Here is an 18,022-nt window from a genome sequence, read left to right as displayed (position 1 = left end):
TCAGTTTCATGTTAATTAGGATAAGTAACTCTCCACTTTCTCCAAGGGAAAGGCTGGCAGTGTCTTCTCTACAGAGTGGGAGGGTCAGTGCCCACCGCCCTGCAGAGCTCCCCTGCACCCATCCTCCTTCACCTTCCACGCCTGCAGCTCCTGCTTTTCTCCCCTCTCCCCCTTCCTAAGTGTCTCTTCCTGTCGGCAGCTCCTCTGATGAAGACATCCAGTACCGCCTGGTGACAAGATTTGTGAATGAGTCAGTCATGTGCCTGCAGGAAGGGATCTTGGCCACGCCTGCAGAGGGAGACATCGGAGCAGTCTTCGGGCTCGGCTTCCCCCCTTGTCTCGGAGGTTGGTCTTGCAGGCTGGGCAGGTAGCTCGCTTTCTTCCAAGAGGTCACGTTGCTGTCTCCTTCAGCAAAGTCCTGTTTCTCCATTTAGGGCCTTTCCGCTTCCTGGATCTGTATGGTGCTCAGAAGATAGTAGACCGGCTCAGGAGGTATGAGGATGCCTACGGAAAACAGTTCACCCCGTGCCAGCTGCTAATTGACCACGCCAACAGCCCTAACAAGAAGTTCTACCAGTAGGCAGGGCCTTGCGCCCGCCCAGTCAGCGCACTAACCCCAGCTGCCGGCGGTGCTGGCTCTCCAACAGAGTGGTGTCCAGATTCCATCAGGGTAACCAAAGGAAGGACGAACTCTGGCACTGGGTTTGCTCTTTGATTAAAGTGCCTTCAGCCATCTCTCCCTCCTGGTGAAGTCTGACTACGAAATAAGAGTTTACACTTCATGTTGAAAGGTGGAACCCACTGTGCTCATTTTATAAGCCCCGAGGCCCCGCGTGGCAGCATAGAGCCATCTTTGCTCCCTGTTCCTCCAGGGAGGCCTGGGCGGCCAATGGTGGTGAGGGCAATGCTGCACCCGGCCAAACACACATAACAATAAAAACCAAACTCTGTAGCAGCCTCTGCGCCTGCTTGTTCCTTTTTCTTCTGTTTGCCCTTCTGGTTTAAACCCCTCCTTCAAAAAGTGAGTTTGAAGAAAAAGCCCTGTGTTTTGGGAGTAAGAATGTGTTGGGAGACGGACTGTGACGATAGAAGCTGGGACTTGGTGTGCCTAATGCCGTGTACACCTGCTTAAATGCTAGGCTGGGCATCTGCCCACCATGAGGGAGTGGCCCTGATTGACTTGAGTGGCAGAAATGTGATCGGTTTGGTGTACCAGGATATGAAATATACTTCTTTCCCCAAACTGGATTTCCTTATTGTACAATTTTACCCATCTTTTCTTGGTGTATCCTTGTTTGTGGGTGCTTCTCGGAAGTTTGTGGGAACGCTGGAGTTAAGCAGGGGAACTAACATTTCCCTGATCCTGCATGGCCCAGAGCACAGAAGAAGCCTGTGCAGCGATCAGAGGCACCGCAGGAAAGGTACAAAGGTACAGTGCTGATGCCCCACGCCGCCTGTGCTCCACTATAGCCTCGGCTCTCCCCCACCCGACCCCAGTGTGTAAAGTTCCTACACTCCCATTCTGGCAGAAGCAGCGCCCAGTCTGGGTAAACAGCATGAGGGCTCTTAACTGGGTCTGGCAGAAGGATCCACATTGAGTGTGTGGAATCATAATTCAAGTTCCATCACACTCTGCATTCTAAACCGTCAGGTACAACCAATTACTCCTGCTTCTGCTAAACTTGCAAGGACTTCAAGCATTTCCCTGGTCCCAGCCCTGTAGTTGGGACTAGCAACCAGGGAGCTTAGCTCTGGCACTCCTAAAGAGACACTGCTGGTTGCTAGGAAGCCAGGCCCTAAAACCCAGTCATCTCTGAATTGCAGTTTTCAGATGACCAGTAGACAGCAGAGATTCTCTGCACCAAGGCCACTAACAGGCTTCTAAATGTAGGGTCCTGAGAGAGCCTGAGGCAGGCATTCTGCCAATGCAGGAAGTTAAACTTGGACTCTGGCTGGTAGCATGGAACTTTGACATCTGGGTCTTTCCCTTCGGCAACCAGGTAGGTGTGAATTATATCAAAACACGAATAGGAGTTGGAGGGTTCTTGCAGGGCAGGGAGGGGATGGTGAGGGACTTGCAGAAGGGAATGAGAGGCATGGGAATGGGCCACATGCACACACCATGCCAAAGTCTTCTCCTGCCCAGAGCCATATACACTGTGTTCATGGGTCCCCGTGGCCCTCCAAAAAGAAGAAAGCAGCTGACACCCAGAATTCCACTTGCACTGTTCTTTAGTGGTCTAGCATTTATTTCACTAGTCCTTGAGGATTCATTAAATGATATGCAAGAAAACCAAATGTCTCCACATCACAGTTTGTGTGCTCTACTCTCTAACCTCCCTTCTGTCAGAGTTGAGGCAGCCTGCTTGGGGCATGGGCACAAGCAGGGCTTTGCTACTCTTAAGATAGAAAACGGAGGAAATAAATATCTAGGTAGACTAGGTAAGGCAGAAGAGAAGGCTGGTACCTTTGAGGCCCTGACACCAGTGGCTGGTTCTGTGGTTCTGGGTCAGTGCAGTGGGGTGGGGTGGGGATGGCTTGTACACAATGACCAGAGCTCAGGGTGCCAAGCACATGACCACGCTGGAGACTCAAGGGCACAAAGATCTGCTCTGAAGCATGTGAACAAGGGCAGGACTGAGCACCGGGAAAGGCAGGGTTTCCGAAGCCACTGTGCTTTCTCTCCCAACTGGACCCTCCTGTGCTAGTGACAGAAAACCAGGGAGGGACACCAGATATCCATCAGAGCCAAATGATGGGGGCAGGAGACTGACAGAAGTGAGGGTGACTGACCACCACTTGCTTCTAGAATCAAGGAGCAGCTGACCTAAATCAACCTGCCCTTCCACGGAGTCAGTATTCTGTGACTGAATGCCACCTGAGGGGAGGGATGACTAACTGCAGTGAGGTCAGAGCGGGAGCCAGGGATGAGAGACGGCTGGGGAGCAGGTGCCTCCCCACCCAGAGAAGCAGGTCCATAGCAGAGAGTGCTCTTCCACACCGTCTCCCACAAACTAGAACCCAGAGGTGGCACCTATGAGGTGCTGGGGCACAGGCTTGTTCATGATCCGCCTGTGTTCAGGGCCAGGCACCTCAAATCATGGCGGAGCAGAGGCCAAAGGAAGGGGATCCCAGAGACACAGAAATCAACACCCCTTGGCCGGGCGCTGTGGCTCACGCCTGTAATCCTAGCTCTTGGGAGGCCGAGGCGGGCGGATTGCTCAAGGTCAGGAGTTCAAAACCAGCCTGAGCAAGAGCGAGACCCCGTCTCTACTATAAATAGAAAGAAATTAATTGGCCAACTAATATATATATAAAAAATTAGCCGGGCATGGTGGCGCATGCCTGTAGTCCCAGCTACTCGGGAGGCTGAGGCAGGAGGATCGCTTGAGCCCAGGAGTTTGAGGTTGCTGTGAGCTAGGCTGACGCCACGGCACTCACTCTAGCCTGGACAACAAAGTGAGACTCTGTCTCAAAAAAAAAAAAAGAAATCGACACCCCTGACTCTGGGGCAGCTTTAGGCCAAAAGCCCACAGAGCACAAAGAGTGGGCACTTGGGAAATTTGTGCTTAAATTGTGGGCCATCTTCGTTCCCTTGTCCCTAACCTGAACCTACGAGCTTGAGAAGTGCAAGATGTCTGTGAATGTCTATAGCAGGGCATTGAAGGTGTTAGGTCACCACGAAGGCCAGCTCTCGGCCCTGCTGTGGGAATTACAGCAAATGCCTCACAGTCCCAGGTGCACACTGGTGCCCTCCAGCCCCCTCCCCACATATTCTGCACACTTAAAAGGCAAGATGTCTCCACATGCAGGGGTCTGACCCCAAGGGACCACATTTCCAAGTGTGTCTGCCCTGGATTCACTCCAGCTGCCGAACGGCCTCAGCCTTGGCATAGATCCTCCCCACAGGCAGGACCTGCTTCTCAGGGAGTACTGTCACCTGGTAGACCCATGGCTGGCCCCCAGGGTCTCCGTGCCAGCGTTCCAGTTGTGCAGCTCAGGCTGGGCAGTTCAGATCTTGGGCCGCCAGCCTTTGATGAACTGCATGATCTTCTTGACCTGCAGCTTGGTGAGGTGGAAGTCGTCTGCCAGGATGTCCTCACTGAGCTGCACAAAAATGCTACCATCAATGCGTTCTCGGGCAAAGAAGCTCACTACATCCTCGGAGAGTCCGATGAAACGCAGACTGCGAGAGACCTCCTCCAGGGAGAGTGCAGACAGGTCAGCAGGGGGCTGCCAGGAGGCATCCCGGCCTCCGAAGCCTGTGGCTCCATCCCGGGGACTGGCAGGAGGCCCTTCCAGGCGCCCTTGAGTGAGAAAAAGCCGTGCTCCTCCTGCCTCAGGCCCCTGCAGGGCAGCTGGTGACAATGGGGTGGGGACCTGCCGCAGCACCAAACCTTCAGGCTCAAAGGCCTTGAGGGGACCAAGTGGTGAAAGACGGGGCCCAGGCCCAGGTGCCCCCACAGCTCTGGGCTCCTGGCAGCGCAGCAGCTCAGGCTCTGGAGAACTGCCCTGCCCCAGCTCAAAGGGATCAAAGGGCTCCAGGGCTGGCTCCTGCCACTCAGAGGAAGAGGAAGAGGACGTAGGGCAGGAGGAAGGGGGAGCAGCTGAATAGGTCTGGCCTGGTGAGGCTGGGCCTGGGGAATACGCAGGGCTGGAGGTAGCCAGGGGAGCCATGGTGGCTGTGGGCCCAGAGGAGGAGGCCGCTGAAGGGCCTGAGGGGTAGGCAGGCCCAGAAAAGGGGTTGAGAGCTCCAAACGGAACAAAGCGCTTCTGGGGGTGCGAGGGCTTGAGCAGAGGTGGACAGCTGTGGTAGGTCTTGACAGGAGTGTCAGTCCCCAGGAGGGAGGCAGCCCGACCGCTCAGGGGCTCTGCAAGGGCGCGGGAGGCCTGGCTGGGCTGCGTGGTAGAGGGCAGGGGTCCAGGGGGCGGGCGGCTAGAGGACTCGCCCACCTTGCAGTCTCCCCAGGTGCATGGGTAGCAATAGAGCGAGTACGCATCCGGTGACGGGGAGCCACTGCCACTGCGGGAACCCACCCTGCAGGCAAAGACAGACACAGGTACACAGGACAGGAAAAGCAGAGCAAGAGGGAACACAACAGGGTCACACAGAACACAGCAAACCACCGGTCTTAGCAATACTGGCCTGTGCCCCAGCCCCAAGGCCTGAGACCCTCTGGGATCACCCTGTTCTTTCCTTCCAGGATCTCCCAGTCCAGGACAGAAAACACAGGGGGGAAATTAGACTAAACTGAATTAAATAAAAATCTGAGATTAGCAAGGAGCACTCTATCCTGCAGCAGAGGGAACCACAGCACTGCTCCTATCCAACCCTCATCATTTAGGAAAGAAACAAGTGAAGCAGGAAGGAGGCAGAGCAGGCCGCTGGGCCCCAGGCCCCAGATGCTGGACAGCCGTTTCCTCTCCCTCAGCTACTGCACGGGGCCCTGCACCCTCAGAACCACCAGGCCTGAAGGCTGCTTCTTCCTCAGCACTGTATTCCCCTCCCCACCCTCCCCTACCTCGGTCCACCCTAGGAGAGCCCAGGACCAAGAGAAGGAAGGGACTCACCCATCCTGGAGGCCAGAGGAGTAGTAGGAGAGGCTGGAGATGGGTGAGTGGACAGGCTGCAGCTTGGGGAAGCGTGGGGGTACTGGGGGGCTGCCCGAGAGCCGGTCGCTGCCATTGCCACCCCGGGGAGGCACAGGTGGGGCATTGAGTAGGCGACACTCCTCCTTCACCTGCAAGCAGAGGGCCATGACTCTGCCTCTGTCTCCAGGCAGCTGACATTCCGTATTTTCCCCTCCTCAAGCAGCTGGGCAATGGAGTGTCTGGGACAGACGCCTGCCCCACTTTGCCAAGAGGCTATCTTGCCTCCTGCCCCAACTGCTGCCCCAGCCAGCCACCGACCCCACCCCGCCCAGCCTCTCCAGCCTAGTTCACTTGCCCCCACACTCCCAGGCACACTCACTGCCTCCTACTCCTCGGAAACGCGTCACGAGTGTAAGAAAAAGAACACAGAAGCAGGTGGAAAGCAATCAGAGAAACAGACACACTCCCTCCTCAAGGAAAAGGAGAGAGAAGGAAAAGGTGTGGCAGAGGGGACAAAGGGAAGGAACGGCATCTGCATCTGGATCCCCTTCTTATGGGCAAAGCACCCCAAAGTAGACCTCAGCAGACGCTGATGAGTGTTATGGGCAGGGGGGAAATACTCTGTGGACAAGTTTGGGAAATTCTGCATTAAACAAAGATAAACAGTGCAGGACTTTTCAGACCCTTAATATGCCAATGTTCTGTGACTCCAAACTGCGGGGGAGCGGGAGGGCTGGCAATCACACATTTTCTAAACTTCTTTGACCATGGACTCTCCTTTTCGCTGGACAACTTAGAAGACTCCTGTTCTGTGGAACCTTCTAGGTAACACTGTTTACCAAATTCTCTGTGGCTAGGGTCCTACCTGGCATCTTTGTCCCCACAGTCCAGGTGGCACCGCCCCTGGTGCCCTTTACTACAAATACTCTTGTGCGTCTTTGCCCATTTTCTTCTCTCCCCCACACCTCCGCCACTGTCTGTCACTCCCCGGGTTGGGGCTGAGGCCCCCAGGCTGGGCACGCTCCCCAAGGCCAGAGCCCCGGGCGCAGTCACTCACCGCCTCGGATTTGGGGGGGACGGGAGGAGGCGGCGCCTCGGACTCCCGACGTGGTGACCCCGCGGCCCCGAAGGAGATGAGGTCTGGGCCTGGGGGCGGCCGGGCCCGGCCCTCGGAGAGGCCCTCGGGCGCCTGGTGCGTCCACAGCTCCTCGTAGGGGATCTCGGCGGGCGGCGCGGCGGGCTCGGGGGCGCCGGCCCAGTCGGGGCTCACATACTCCTGGTCGCCGTCGCCGGCCGGCGCGGGCGCGGGCGGACCGGGGGCGCGGGCGGGCGCGGGGGCGCGCGGCGCGGGCAGGCAGAGGCGCGCGCGGCGCGGGCTGGCGCAGTCGTCGGCGAGCTCGGCGGGCGCCTCGCGCACGGCCGTGGAGTACTCGTCGGGGTCGAAGCGCTCGCGGCAGTAGGAGGCGCTGTCGCGCACCAGGCGCTCGACGCGCGGGTCCCCGGCCAGCAGGCCCTGCGGCAGCGCGAAGCGCGGCGTGTCGGTGAGCAGCAGGAAGTGCAGCGGCGCCGGGCCCTCGCGGCGCAGCGCCAGCCCCAGCACCACCGTCTTGGAGATGATGCTGACCAGCTTGTAGCAGTGGCCCTCGCGCACCGGGTGCAGGTCGTAGGGGTTGCGCGGCGGCCGGCTGGGCACCAGCACGTTCACCGGCAGCCGCACGCGCTCGATGATGGCGCGCACCGTGTGCTCGCCCTCCTGCATCTGCAGCTCCAGCGGGCTGCGCGTGCTGAAGCGGCCCTGGCACTGGAAGGGCAGGCTCAGGCTCTCGTTGGTGCGGTGGTTCATGCAGATGAGGCAGGGCATCTTGCCCTTGATGGGCCTGGCACCCCCGCCGCCCGCGGCCCCCGCGCCCCCGGGGCCGCCGCCGCCCACCCCGGCCAGCGCCCCGGCCCGCCCCAGCTTGCGCAGGAGAGTGGTGAAGCGCGAGCGCTCCTTGGTGGTCTTGGCGCACAGGATCTCCGCCTGGCCCATGAGAGTGAGCTCGTCGCCTGCGTGCAGCGTGAAGTTGTACACCTCGCTGTCCTCGCTGAACTCGCCTGACACCACCTGGGGATCCCAGAGACAGGGCGAGGCGTCAGCCCGGCCGAGGAAGGCCACACGGTCTTCCCAGGCAGGAGAGCAGCCCTCCCTTTGGCCCTCCCAGGGTTGAGACCAGATCAAGAGCCCTGGACTGTGGGCCAGAGTCCCACGTCGTGGGGCCTTAGTGGCTGCCTGTGATAACCACTCCCAGGGGTTGCTGTGGAATGAAAAAGGCTATGTGCAGTGACATACTTTGAAAGGACTTGGTAAATGTCAACTTTTATTACCATTGTCTTTACTATTTGGGTGATAATAACACCCCACCCATCCAACAAGGTTACTGGGAAAAGAAATGAATTGGTGAAGAATAAGAGGGTTTGTAGAGAGCAAAGAGGTACCCAGCAGGGACCGTGTGCACCGCTGCTCACCACCACCACCTCTACCAGTGGGTGCTGGGGCAGCTGGGGACAGACTGCCCTGAAAGGTTTCCAAGTCAGGGCGTGACCCCTGCCCACAGCCCCTGCTGCTTCTACTTCCCAAGAAGTCCGGCCCAGCGAGTCCTACACCCTGCTCTTCTGATGTGGCCTGATTGTGCCAAAGGCCCTCAAGGGGTCCCTGAAAGCCATTCTCCCTCTTGGACCCTAAGGGCAACCCTCCAACCGGGCTCAGGATTGCCCCTGAGGGAAGGGGTGGTGTGGGGACACGGTGCCTGGTACAGGAAGGACTGACCTTGACGCTGAAGGTGATGGCTTCCATCACAAAGATGCGGTCTGGGAAGACGCTGGCCACCTCCTCCACGCTGCTGAAGTACCTCACTGGCTCCCGCACATCCCGGGCCTGCTCCAGGAGCTTGAATTTCCCTGCAGAGGGGGACAAAGGCTGCTGGGGTGGGCCTGCCTGTGGGAGCCTGCATCCTGAGAGCATTCCTGGTCCCTTCTCCTTGCTACTGTCATCTCAACCAGCCCCTCTGGGACTCAGGTGGGCAGAAGGGCAGGTTTTCACCAGCATGGGCTGCAGGGGGCTGGTCACCTGGCTCAAGCCTTAGCAAGAGGGTGAGCACAGATCCCTAGCAACTAGAGCCCAGCCCTCACCCCGAGAGAGCCTGTGGGTGTGCAGTGAAGTTAGCAGCTGCCTGCCCAGAGAAACCCACAGCAGTGGCCCCAAACACCTGGACACAGAGCTGGCCCCTGATCAAGCATCAGTATGGCTCCTAGCTTGGTCCCAGCCTGCCCTCTGACTTTCTCTGATCCTAGACAAGTCCTTTTCATCTCTGGGCCCGTGGGTCCTCATCTAAAGGGGTTGAGGACAGATGATGTTGGCCCTGCCTGGATGTGGCATCCTGTGCATCCAGCCTGGGTAGCTGATACACATGGATGCGCTGGGCAGAGCAGGTGTCCAGCCCCAGGCCTTGAAGGCCCTGGGAGAGCCACTGTGACCCCAGCTCTGCTCCCAGACTCTGCCCTGGTCCAATATCCAATCCCACTGACCCACAGGCTCTGACCTGAGCCCAAGAAAGCCACCACCTGCAGGGGAGGCCTTCCCAACCTGCGGTCAGGGGCTGTGTTTTGGCTGGCTCAGAGACACCCCCAGCAGACACAGACTTTACAGAAGTGATGCTCATCTGTGAAGCTGACACCTCTGTATAAACTGTCTCGCCACACTGGCCACATACCTTTTGTGTGCACACCTACATGAGCACAAAGACAGGCTGTGACCCACCGTGGCATCAGATGGATGACCTCTTCCCTGGCTTTATACAGTAGGAAGAGAGCCTTGTGTAGGGGAGGGAACAGCTGGGCAAGAGAAGACACGGTGACTCTAGCTTTGGAAGTCTTCCCCCTGGTTGCTCCAGTCATAGTTCATGTATTTATTTACTCCACAAACATTTACGGAGCAGCCGCCATGTGTCAAACACTATGCTGGGCCCTACAGAGGGTACAAATCTGTGTCAGATACAGTCTTCAAGGAGATCTAGATAGAGTGGGCGAGGCGGGAAGTATCCAGTGGTGGCGGGTAGGACAAGTGCTACGAAAGAGCTAGAGGGCTGCTGGGTGGGAGAAACATGCCTGGCGGAGGCTGAGGGGACCACTGAGCTGCAGCTGAAGAACGAAAGGGACTTTTCAGAATGGGCTTTCACTGCGGAAGAAACAGCGAGAGCAGAGACAGGAAAGCAGACTGCCTGCCCCAAATGCTGCACGCCTGGAGGGAAGGACTTGGGGAGCGGAGGACAGGAGGGGACGTAGACTGCAATGGGGTTTGAAAGGCTCTGAATGTCTTGCTAGGCAGTGCGACTTTATTCTGTAAGACATGGGACCCAGTGGAGTCTCCCAGTCAGGTAAATACTCTAGCAAGGAGTTCTGGAGAAGACCCAGGAAATAGCAAAAAGTGAACAGACCAAGAGAGACTTGGAACGGAGACTCATCACACTTGGTGACTGAATGGGGAGTGGGGAAGGAAGGGACTGAGGATGGTGTACTCAGGCCAGCAGCCTGGTGAGAAATGGAGATGGCAGAGTTGTTAATCCAAACTGGGACCTCAGAAGGAACACACTGTGGGGCAGGGGCCAATCTAGGGAGGCCACGGGAGGGGCCTCCAGGCAGTGCTCCTAGCAGAGGTGCCACTGGTGTGGGTGCAGAGAGCCTGGGGATGTCTAGTCAGAGTAACAGACTGGAAGTCACCAGCCCACAGGTGGCAGCTTCTACTGTGGGCAAGTAAGATGTCTCAGGGACGGGGAAGAACAGAGGATCTTAACCCTTTGGGGACCCGCATCCCAGAAAAATGCTCATACTCTTAGCATGAACACACATACACAATTTTACATACAGTGCCAGGGGTTCCTGGAGCCCCCAAACCCAGCCAGAGACTCAGATTGGGACCCCCCTGGTGCAGGTATGAAGAGCAGGGGCCCACGAACAGGGCCTGAGCACCCACATCTAGGAGCAGGGAGAGAAATGAGAGCCAAGGAAGAGAAGGGGAAGTGCCCAGAAGAAAGTCCTAGCCGCCCTGGGCCCCTCATGGGAAGAGGCCCCAGATGTGCCATGGCCCTAGAGGACAGCAGGGATAGAATATTGAGGGGGCTGGGCAAGGAGCAGGGGGCTGGGAGTCAGGAAGCAGGAGCTGCGGGTCTGCCACCATCGGGCAGTGAGCAGCCCCCTCCTCCCCTAGTCTCCTCCCCCACATCCACACACAACCCCCCAACCTCAAGAAGCCAGGCAGGGAGGGATGCCCACTGCCCCCTGTGGGGAGATTTGGAGCCAAGTCAGGGCTAGAGCCAGGGGAGGATGTGGCAGGGAAGATCGATGTAACCATGGCACCCAGCACCCCCCCTGGCCACAGTCTGCAGCCCAGTACCGGTCATTACTGCTGGGAGGAAGGAAGGGAGACCTCCTGGGAGTGATGCTCCGGCCCCTGAAAGCCTTTTCCTCCACCCTGCAGCCCGGCCCAGGGGCGGCTTCCTCTCCTGCCTCCCCCTGCCTGCTCCTGCCCCCTGGCCCAGCCTGCCCAGAACAAATTTGTCTGCCCTACTCCTCCCAGCCTGAAGCACCTACAGGCTGGAGCAGGGTCCTGTTGACCACCCTGTCCTCCCAGCACCTGACTCACAGCCCAGGCTCAATAAAGAACATGGGTAACGCACAGGCTTTGGAGTTGGACAGACCTGGCTGAATCTCAGCTCTGGCCCCAACCGTGTGATCTCGGACAAATTATTTAATCTTTCTGGGCTTCAGTTTTCCCATCTGTAAAATGGAAACATGCTACTTGGCTCACAGGTGCATCTGCCAAGTGCTCTGCAAGGCATAAAGCCAAGGCTTGGGAGGTGGCACTGCTTAGGAAAACGCCTGGCCCCTCCAGCAGGAGCACTGGGGTCCTGTCTCCTTGACACTGGGACCAGTAAGCCACAGCCCAGAGACCTAGTCAGTGGATAGTGCCCCCCCGCCCCCGCAGGGGACATGGCCCTCCTCCCCTCCCCTGCCTTCGCCTGCAGTCTGGCTCTCTCTGAGGTCCACAGCCAGCTGCCCTGCCCACCCAGTGCCATTATTAATTCATCAGGAGGAATCAGCGTGGAGCCTCGGTGCACTCAGAGCCTCCACGTTAACCTGCACCCGGCCCCGGCCCCTCCCCCATCCGGGGGCCTCTGCCTCCCCTCCCCCTGCAGGGGGTGGCTGCCCCCCACCCTTACCACCACCCACACACGCATGCAGAGGCCCCAGAAAAGATGAGAGAGAGAGCTAGGAGTCCCCTGGAACCACAGTGCCCTGGGAGACTGTCTTGGCTTCTAGAGTTTTAATGACACAACTGAAATGGACACAGTCCCTGAAGTCACATTTCTGTCAGTGAGGGTTTTTCCCAACCTTTCCTTTTTTAATCCCAAGAAGAGGACCCAGGGCCTCTCCCTGAGCCAGGCTGGGAAATTTCTAGCTTGAGCAGGCTCTCAAAGGCTCCAGGCCTGGGACAAAACCCTAGGTCAGAAAGACACTTGAGTTATTAATAATTTCTTCATCTTCTAATGGGGGATGAGGGTCTAGGTACCAACCTCACAGGACTGTTGTCAAGAGCAGAAGCCCTGTCCCGCTGGCTCAGTAGGGACCCAGGGCCAGAGAGAGGCAGAGGTACCTGTGAGGAGGCGACTGGGTGCCCTCCCAGCTCAGAGGGTTCCCAGCCTCCTACAGAAAACACAGGACCAGGCCAGCCACGGAAACTCCTGGAGCCTCAGTTTCCTCGTGAGTTAACTGAGCCTTATAAGACTTTCTCACAGGGGTGCCGTGAGGATGAAACGACAGAAGTCCTTGGCCCAGTGATAGGAATTCAGCACATGCTTAACACCCAGTAGCTGTGGGATCCTGGGTGAGCATGCGGGCGTCTCTGGGATGGGGCCACCAGATTCCCATCCCTCCGACCCAGGGGACAGTAACTATGCCTTCCTGGCGTGGTGCAGCAGGCCCAGTGTGAGTCAGCATCCCCGGGTCTGGCCTTTGCTCTTCCCCTCCTAGCTGTGTGACCCTGGGCAAGGCGCTTCGCTCCTTAGGCCCTCGGTTTCATCATCTGTAAAATGAAAGAGCTATTCTTCCTTTGTTGGAAGCAAAATCCTTTCTTCAAACAAAATCTTATTAATACATCAACATCATATGTAAAACAGATAAAAGTAATTAGCATAATCTTTAAAAGTCTATAATTTTAGCATTCACTCATAATCAATGAAAACAATATGTGTAACATGGAAATTGGGAAATTGGGAAAACAGGATCAGAGCTGACAGGTGCAGCGTTTAACCGGCCCGAGCACCCCTTCGTTTCCGGAGTTTCGCTTGCACAGGACTGGGAAGATCCTGGCAGGAGTTGTTCTCTTTGAGGGTCTGCACAAAAAAGGGTCACTAAGCCAGCACAAGGCACACACTGAGGGTCTCTACTTAGGGTTAAAATTTGGTCTGTAGCAATTTAAGGGTGTGGATATTTTTTAATCATTACTTTAAAATCTACTTTAAAATAAAATGTGAATCAAAGATTTGTAAACCTGTGAGCACCTTTCCAGAAACCCAAGGCTCCACTGAACAGTATGAAAACCTCTGGGTCCCAACTCTAACCCTAACTCTGACCACGGCCCCACCGGCCTTGTCTTGCTCATCCTGCAGCTCCAAGAAAGGGGGGTCAGCCACAGCTTCCCCCAAGCTCTCCCCACTCTACCCCCAGCCCCAGCCCCTCCTGCGTCCACCTCCACTGGCTTTATGCCGTCTGTCCCTGGCTGGGCACACCTGGGTACTGCAGGGGGATGTCAATCTTGGGTCCGATAACGTAGTGGCCCTCCTCCAGGGTGTGGGCTGTCACTGTTGTCCACTGGCGGCAGGAGTGGATGAGCAGGATGTCTCGCTCACTGACGCCCTCCGCGTACTCCCCTGGGAGGGGAAAGGAAGACAGAAGAGAAGGGAAAGGGAGAATGTTAGAAGCAGCAGAAAGAACAGACAGGGTGAGCTCCTCACCTCCTCACCAAGACCCCGCCTAGGGACAGCTCCCCATGATCCTGTCCAGTTCAGCGAAGCTCAAGGGACAGGCCGGCTGCCAGCTGTGGCCTGGGGCTGAGTCAGGCTGTGAGTCTTCCCATGGGGCCCCCACTCCCCCACTCCCAGCCCAGCCTCAGCCCCTCATTCATCATTCGACCGGAGTGCTGTCCCCGGCCCTGTGCTGGGGCTGGGGGCTCCCAGCCGATGAGGCCAGCCTGCCCCTGGCCTCCAGGAGCCCTCAGGCCCCTGGGGAGTTGGGAAGAGATGTAACAGAGAATATGGTAGGTTTGAAACCCTGATGGGAGGGTGTCTGGGGACTCACAGAGGGTGGCAGCAGCTCTGGCTGGGGGTGGGGTGAGGAAGGGAGACTCTACTAAGCAGGACACACTTGAGCTGGCCTCAGGACCAGGCAAGTCCACATTGGCAGAATTCTCAGCCCCCAGGTCAGTGCCTAGGCCCAGCAAAGAGGGAGAGGGCTGAGAAGGAACTGTCCCCTGTGGTCCCAGCTGTGAGAGCTCCCCCAGAGCCAAGGGTCAGGAGGTGGCAGGACTTAGAGTAGCTGGTTCCTGGCTCTGCCATGGGCAGCCTTCCTTTCCACCCACCGCCATGGGCAATCTCTTACTTTCAGGGGACCTCAAAGGAGAGGAGAGAGGCCCCCAGAAACCCCCAACCCCATCTCAGAGAAGCAGCTCCTTGGCTCTCCCTCCCCCAGCCCTCATCCTCCCAGTCACAAGATGAAGCTGGGCTTAGAGATCAGGGGGGCAGATTCAGAAGGCAGGAACGGGGAGCCCAGGGGACTGGGGGAAGCTGTGCTGGGGCAGAGGTGTTGAGAGTGGGGAGGGGCCGGGGCCTGGGAGGCTCCAACCCCAGCAACGGTTTCCAGGGGAGCAGGAAAGACGGCCCAGCTTCCAGGAGGCCGAAGGGGCCGTCTCCTGGCTGCAGCTGGTGGGCAGAATGGGGGTGGGGAATGCCTCCTTCCCAGCCCCTTCAGACATAACTCACTAAATTTCTGCCAACCAAATGGGAAATGGTTTACTCTGCCGGCTGGGGGCTCTATGAAATATATGCATGCCGTATGTGTGGGGGACAAGGCGGTACTGTGTGTGTGTGTGTGTGTGTGTGTGTGTGTGTGTGTGTGAACTCAGGGCAGGGTGTTGTCTGAGCCTTTCTCCACAACTCCTCTGGGCTAGAGGAACCTCTCCTTGGGTTCTGCCAACTTCTTTGGGAGCTCTCCTAGGCCCAGCCTGCTGGCCACAGCCGCACAGGCACACGCCAGTAGCCATGGGTCATGATCATCAACAGCTGAACCACAGCAGCCCACGGTGACTGAAGCTTGTCACCCACAGGACACAACTCAGTCTCATGGTCCCACGAAGGGGCCCCTCACAAATGCAGGGGCACATGGCACACCGCGAGACCTTCAAGGCCACACAATTTTGATCACACATTCATACCCTGATGGTGACCACAGCCACAGCCATACACTGTCACAGACAGCTGAGCCACCACACCAGTTGTTCATTCACTCACACATTCATTCATTCATTTAACCCATAATGTCTGTTAGGCAGGGACGCCCTCCTCAAGGAGGCTGCAGCCCAATGGGAAGACAGTAAACTGACCGCTACAAGGGGTGCTCAGTAGGAGACAAGACAAGGTGCCATGAAGTGTCAGGGAACCCAAGGGAGACCCCACCCAGACTGAGGAGCTCAAAAAAGACACCCAGGACGGGGAGAAGCCAAAGAGCATGTGTGGGAAGTGGCCGGGAACCCAGGGCAGCGCGTCCCATTCGCACGCAGACATACAGCCTTGCTGCTGACACAGGCTCAGAATCACACGCTGACCATCCAGCGCTGGCCATCCGATCCGGGGAACAAGACGCTGGCCTGCCGGGCACCCCTGCCCGACGTCCGCGGCACGCACGCTCCCACAGAGGCTGCTCACGGGACACGCGGGCGCGCCCTGTGCCCACTCCCAGCCGCTGCGCCGCGGGCCAGAGGAGGGGCTGGGAAGAGGAGCCTTCGGCCGCGGGCCCCATTAGCATTCAGGGAAGCGAGTGTGCCAACGCGGGCCAAACCCCTATTCTTCTCACACACAAAACCCCCGGCCTGGCTGCCAGCCCCGGCTCCCGCCCCTCCCCCAGCCAAGCAGCCCCCCCTTCCCCCAAACAGTCCCCTTGCTCCACGCAGCCTCCGGGGGTCCCCGCTCGGGCCCCCAAGCACCGTCCCATTAGCAGAGCAGCCGGGGCACCAGGCCCCACGGAAAAGTGGGACGAGATGCGGTGGAGGGCTGGGAGTCCCGGGGGGCACGCCCGGCAGCAGACCCCATTCACTTGGGCCTCTCCCGAAGGTGGTCTGCCCACCCGCGAGGACCCCAGGCTGCTCCCCGGGGCGAGAAAGGAGGGTTCCAGAAGAGTTCCAAGGGAAGCCGAGCGGGGCTGGGTGGAGGCGGCGGGGGGAAGGCAGAATGCCAGACCAAGGGATGCGGGAGGACAGAGGTGAGAGGCCGGAGACAAAGAGACGGAGGGGGGCGCGGCCGGGGCGGCGGAGGAAAGGGGTGCACCGACGGGGCGGGCACACCGCGCTCCGGGCTCCAGCTGGGCCGGAAAACTCTGTCCCGGGCCCTGTCCCCGGTTTCTGTCCCCGCGCCGGTCCGCGGGGCCCAGGAGGCGGACCTGGGCTGGGGGGTCCCGGGTCTCCAAGGGAGTCGCTCCGGGAGCCGCGCGGGGCCCGCACTGGGCAGACGGGAGGACAGGGTCCGCATCCCCCTCCCAGTCCGCTAGCACCTGCCTGGAGAGCGCCCGATCACCCCGCGGACCCCAGTCCGCATCCCCGGCGACCCGGTACCTGGCCCGAGGCAGGCGAGCGTGGGCAGGCGGCAGCGGCTGACGATGAGGTCGAGCGGGAAGGCGCCCATGCTCCAGCGCAGGCCGGCCAGCCCGGCCGCCAGCTTCTCCATGGCATGGGCGCGCCCGGGGCCGCCGTCCCGGGGCCCCGACGGCCAGTCCCGCGCGGCCCGGGCTCCCGCGCCCGCCGCCACCTCCGCGGGCCGCCGCGGCGCTCCCCGCCTGGCGGTCGGGCCGGCCGGCGTCACGTGGTCGGCCTCGCCGGGGGGCGCCGGCCCCCGCCCCTCGCCCCACCCCCGGCCGCGCCCCGCCTCCGCGCCGGCCGGCCGGCCGAGCTCCGCCAGCGCCTAGGTGACCGCCGGTGGCCGAGGACCCCCGGGCGCGCGCCCGCAGGGGAACGCAGGCCGAGGTGGCCTCTGCGGGGCGGGAGGGGCTCGGCCTCCTCCTTCCCGCGGTGGGGGGGCCGGGCCCCGCGAGCCCGGAGGCCGCCCACGCCGCGCCAGGTCCGCTCCGAATTCAGCCCCTTTACGGGGGTCCCCAGCCCAAGGTGGGTTGTATAATTATTTCAGTATATGTCACAATGTAATAATAACAGAAATAAAGTGCACAATAAATGTAATGCACGTGAATCGTCCGGAAACCATCCTCCCCCACGCCCACCCCCATCCGTGGAAAACTTGCCTTCCATGAAAACGCTCTCTGGTGCTAAAAAGTTGGGGATTGCTGCGGGCATGTATTCCCTCCAGCTCTCAGAGCCGGGCGAGGCAGCCTCGTCAGCCCCATTTTACTGACGAGCAGACTGAGGCCCAGAGAGGTGCGGTGGCAGCCAGGACCTAAATCCAGCTTTGACTACGAACGAGTCCTAGTGCCTGGTACGGCGCCCTCGGCCCCTTGCAGAGCGGCTCCCGAGTCCCCAGCGCCCTCCTACGCGATGCTCGCGGCCCCGAGAACCCGAGCTCCGGCACTCTCGCGGGCGCGGCCACGCGACTGCATCCATTCTGCAGGCGAGGAAACTGATGCTCTGGACCGAGCCGGCGGCGGAGTCCCCTCTCGGGTCGCTGCAGGACCCCCGCCCCCCATTCCCTTCTTTTAATCTGCTCTTCTTTTTTTGTTTACACCTCCTCATTCCAATCCCTCTCGACTCGGGTTCCGGGGCTCCCCTTGGGAAGCCCTTCCCAGAAACGTCGGTGGCCAGGACCTCGCCACCCGGCCTGAGGACCTCCTTCGCCTTCGGTGCGTCTGCGGCGCCCTCTGCAGGTGATCGGGGGCTGGCGCAGGCCTGTCGTGGGACAGGCTTACCTCGAGGGGCAGCGTGGCCACCAAGTTGGCCTGAGCCCCAGGGCTGGTCCTTAGAGGGCTCTGTTGACTCTAGTCTTCAGCCTGGGGACCCTCGGGAGGTCCCCCCACCTACAAACAAACCCTCTCTTCTGAGGTGGCAGACACCTGGCATCGTGTAGTCTGAACGCCACGAGAAATGGCACCGGGTAAGATGAACACAACCTCTCAGCAGAGAGAC

At 59.3% G+C, this 18,022-nt stretch overlaps 2 protein-coding genes across 3 annotated transcripts in view; one reads left to right on the top strand and one right to left on the bottom strand.

Moving 5' to 3' along the window:
- The window catches only part of HADHA (hydroxyacyl-CoA dehydrogenase trifunctional multienzyme complex subunit alpha), a 45,367-nt gene extending 44,412 nt beyond the window's left edge, over positions 1–955 (top strand). Inside the window, exons 19-20 of the mRNA XM_012788155.3 lie at positions 200–345; positions 435–955. Coding sequence (XP_012643609.1) covers positions 200–345; positions 435–580 — 292 coding nt within the window. The 3' untranslated portion in view covers positions 581–955. The remainder of the gene's footprint in view (positions 1–199; positions 346–434) is intronic.
- A 1,080-nt stretch (positions 956–2,035) lies between these two features.
- GAREM2 (GRB2 associated regulator of MAPK1 subtype 2) lies at positions 2,036–16,619 on the bottom strand. 2 transcript variants are annotated; one of them, XM_012788156.3, is made up of 6 exons: positions 16,508–16,619; positions 13,416–13,556; positions 8,399–8,529; positions 6,650–7,696; positions 5,572–5,741; positions 2,036–5,038 (listed from the first exon to the last, which is right to left on the bottom strand). In XM_012788156.3, exons 1-6 carry the CDS (start codon positions 16,617–16,619, stop codon positions 4,012–4,014), a joined length of 2,628 nt encoding a protein of 875 aa, XP_012643610.3. In that variant the 3' UTR covers positions 2,036–4,011. The 2 variants fall into 2 exon arrangements, with proteins under 2 accessions (XP_012643610.3, XP_075856729.1); XM_076000614.1 differs by lacking the exons at positions 13,416–13,556; positions 16,508–16,619 and adding an exon at positions 8,995–9,016 and having other exon boundaries at positions 2,036–4,554; positions 4,954–5,038.
- Positions 16,620–18,022: the final 1,403 nt, after the last annotated feature.

The sequence above is a fragment of the Microcebus murinus genome, chromosome 3, assembly GCF_040939455.1.
Source record: "Microcebus murinus isolate Inina chromosome 3, M.murinus_Inina_mat1.0, whole genome shotgun sequence".
Classification (NCBI taxonomy): Eukaryota; Metazoa; Chordata; class Mammalia; order Primates; family Cheirogaleidae; genus Microcebus; species Microcebus murinus.
Note: the sequence above shows the minus strand (reverse complement) of the source record. Positions and strands in the feature narration are given on the sequence as shown.

What these genes read in the sequence shown, in the direction of transcription:
- GAREM2 (XM_012788156.3), bottom strand. Translation starts at nt 16,619, where the DNA reads ATGGAGAAGCTGGCGGCCGGGCTGGCCGGCCTGCGCTGGAGCATGGGC. An exon ending in GCTCGCCTGCCTCGGGCCAG is followed by an intron (nt 13,557 to 16,507) that starts GTACCGGGTCGC and finishes TTCCCCTCCCAG; the next exon opens with GGGAGTACGCGGAGGGCGTC. An exon ending in TCCTCTGGCCTCCAGGATGG is followed by an intron (nt 5,039 to 5,571) that starts GTGAGTCCCTTC and finishes CTTTGCCTGCAG; the next exon opens with GGTGGGTTCCCGCAGTGGCA.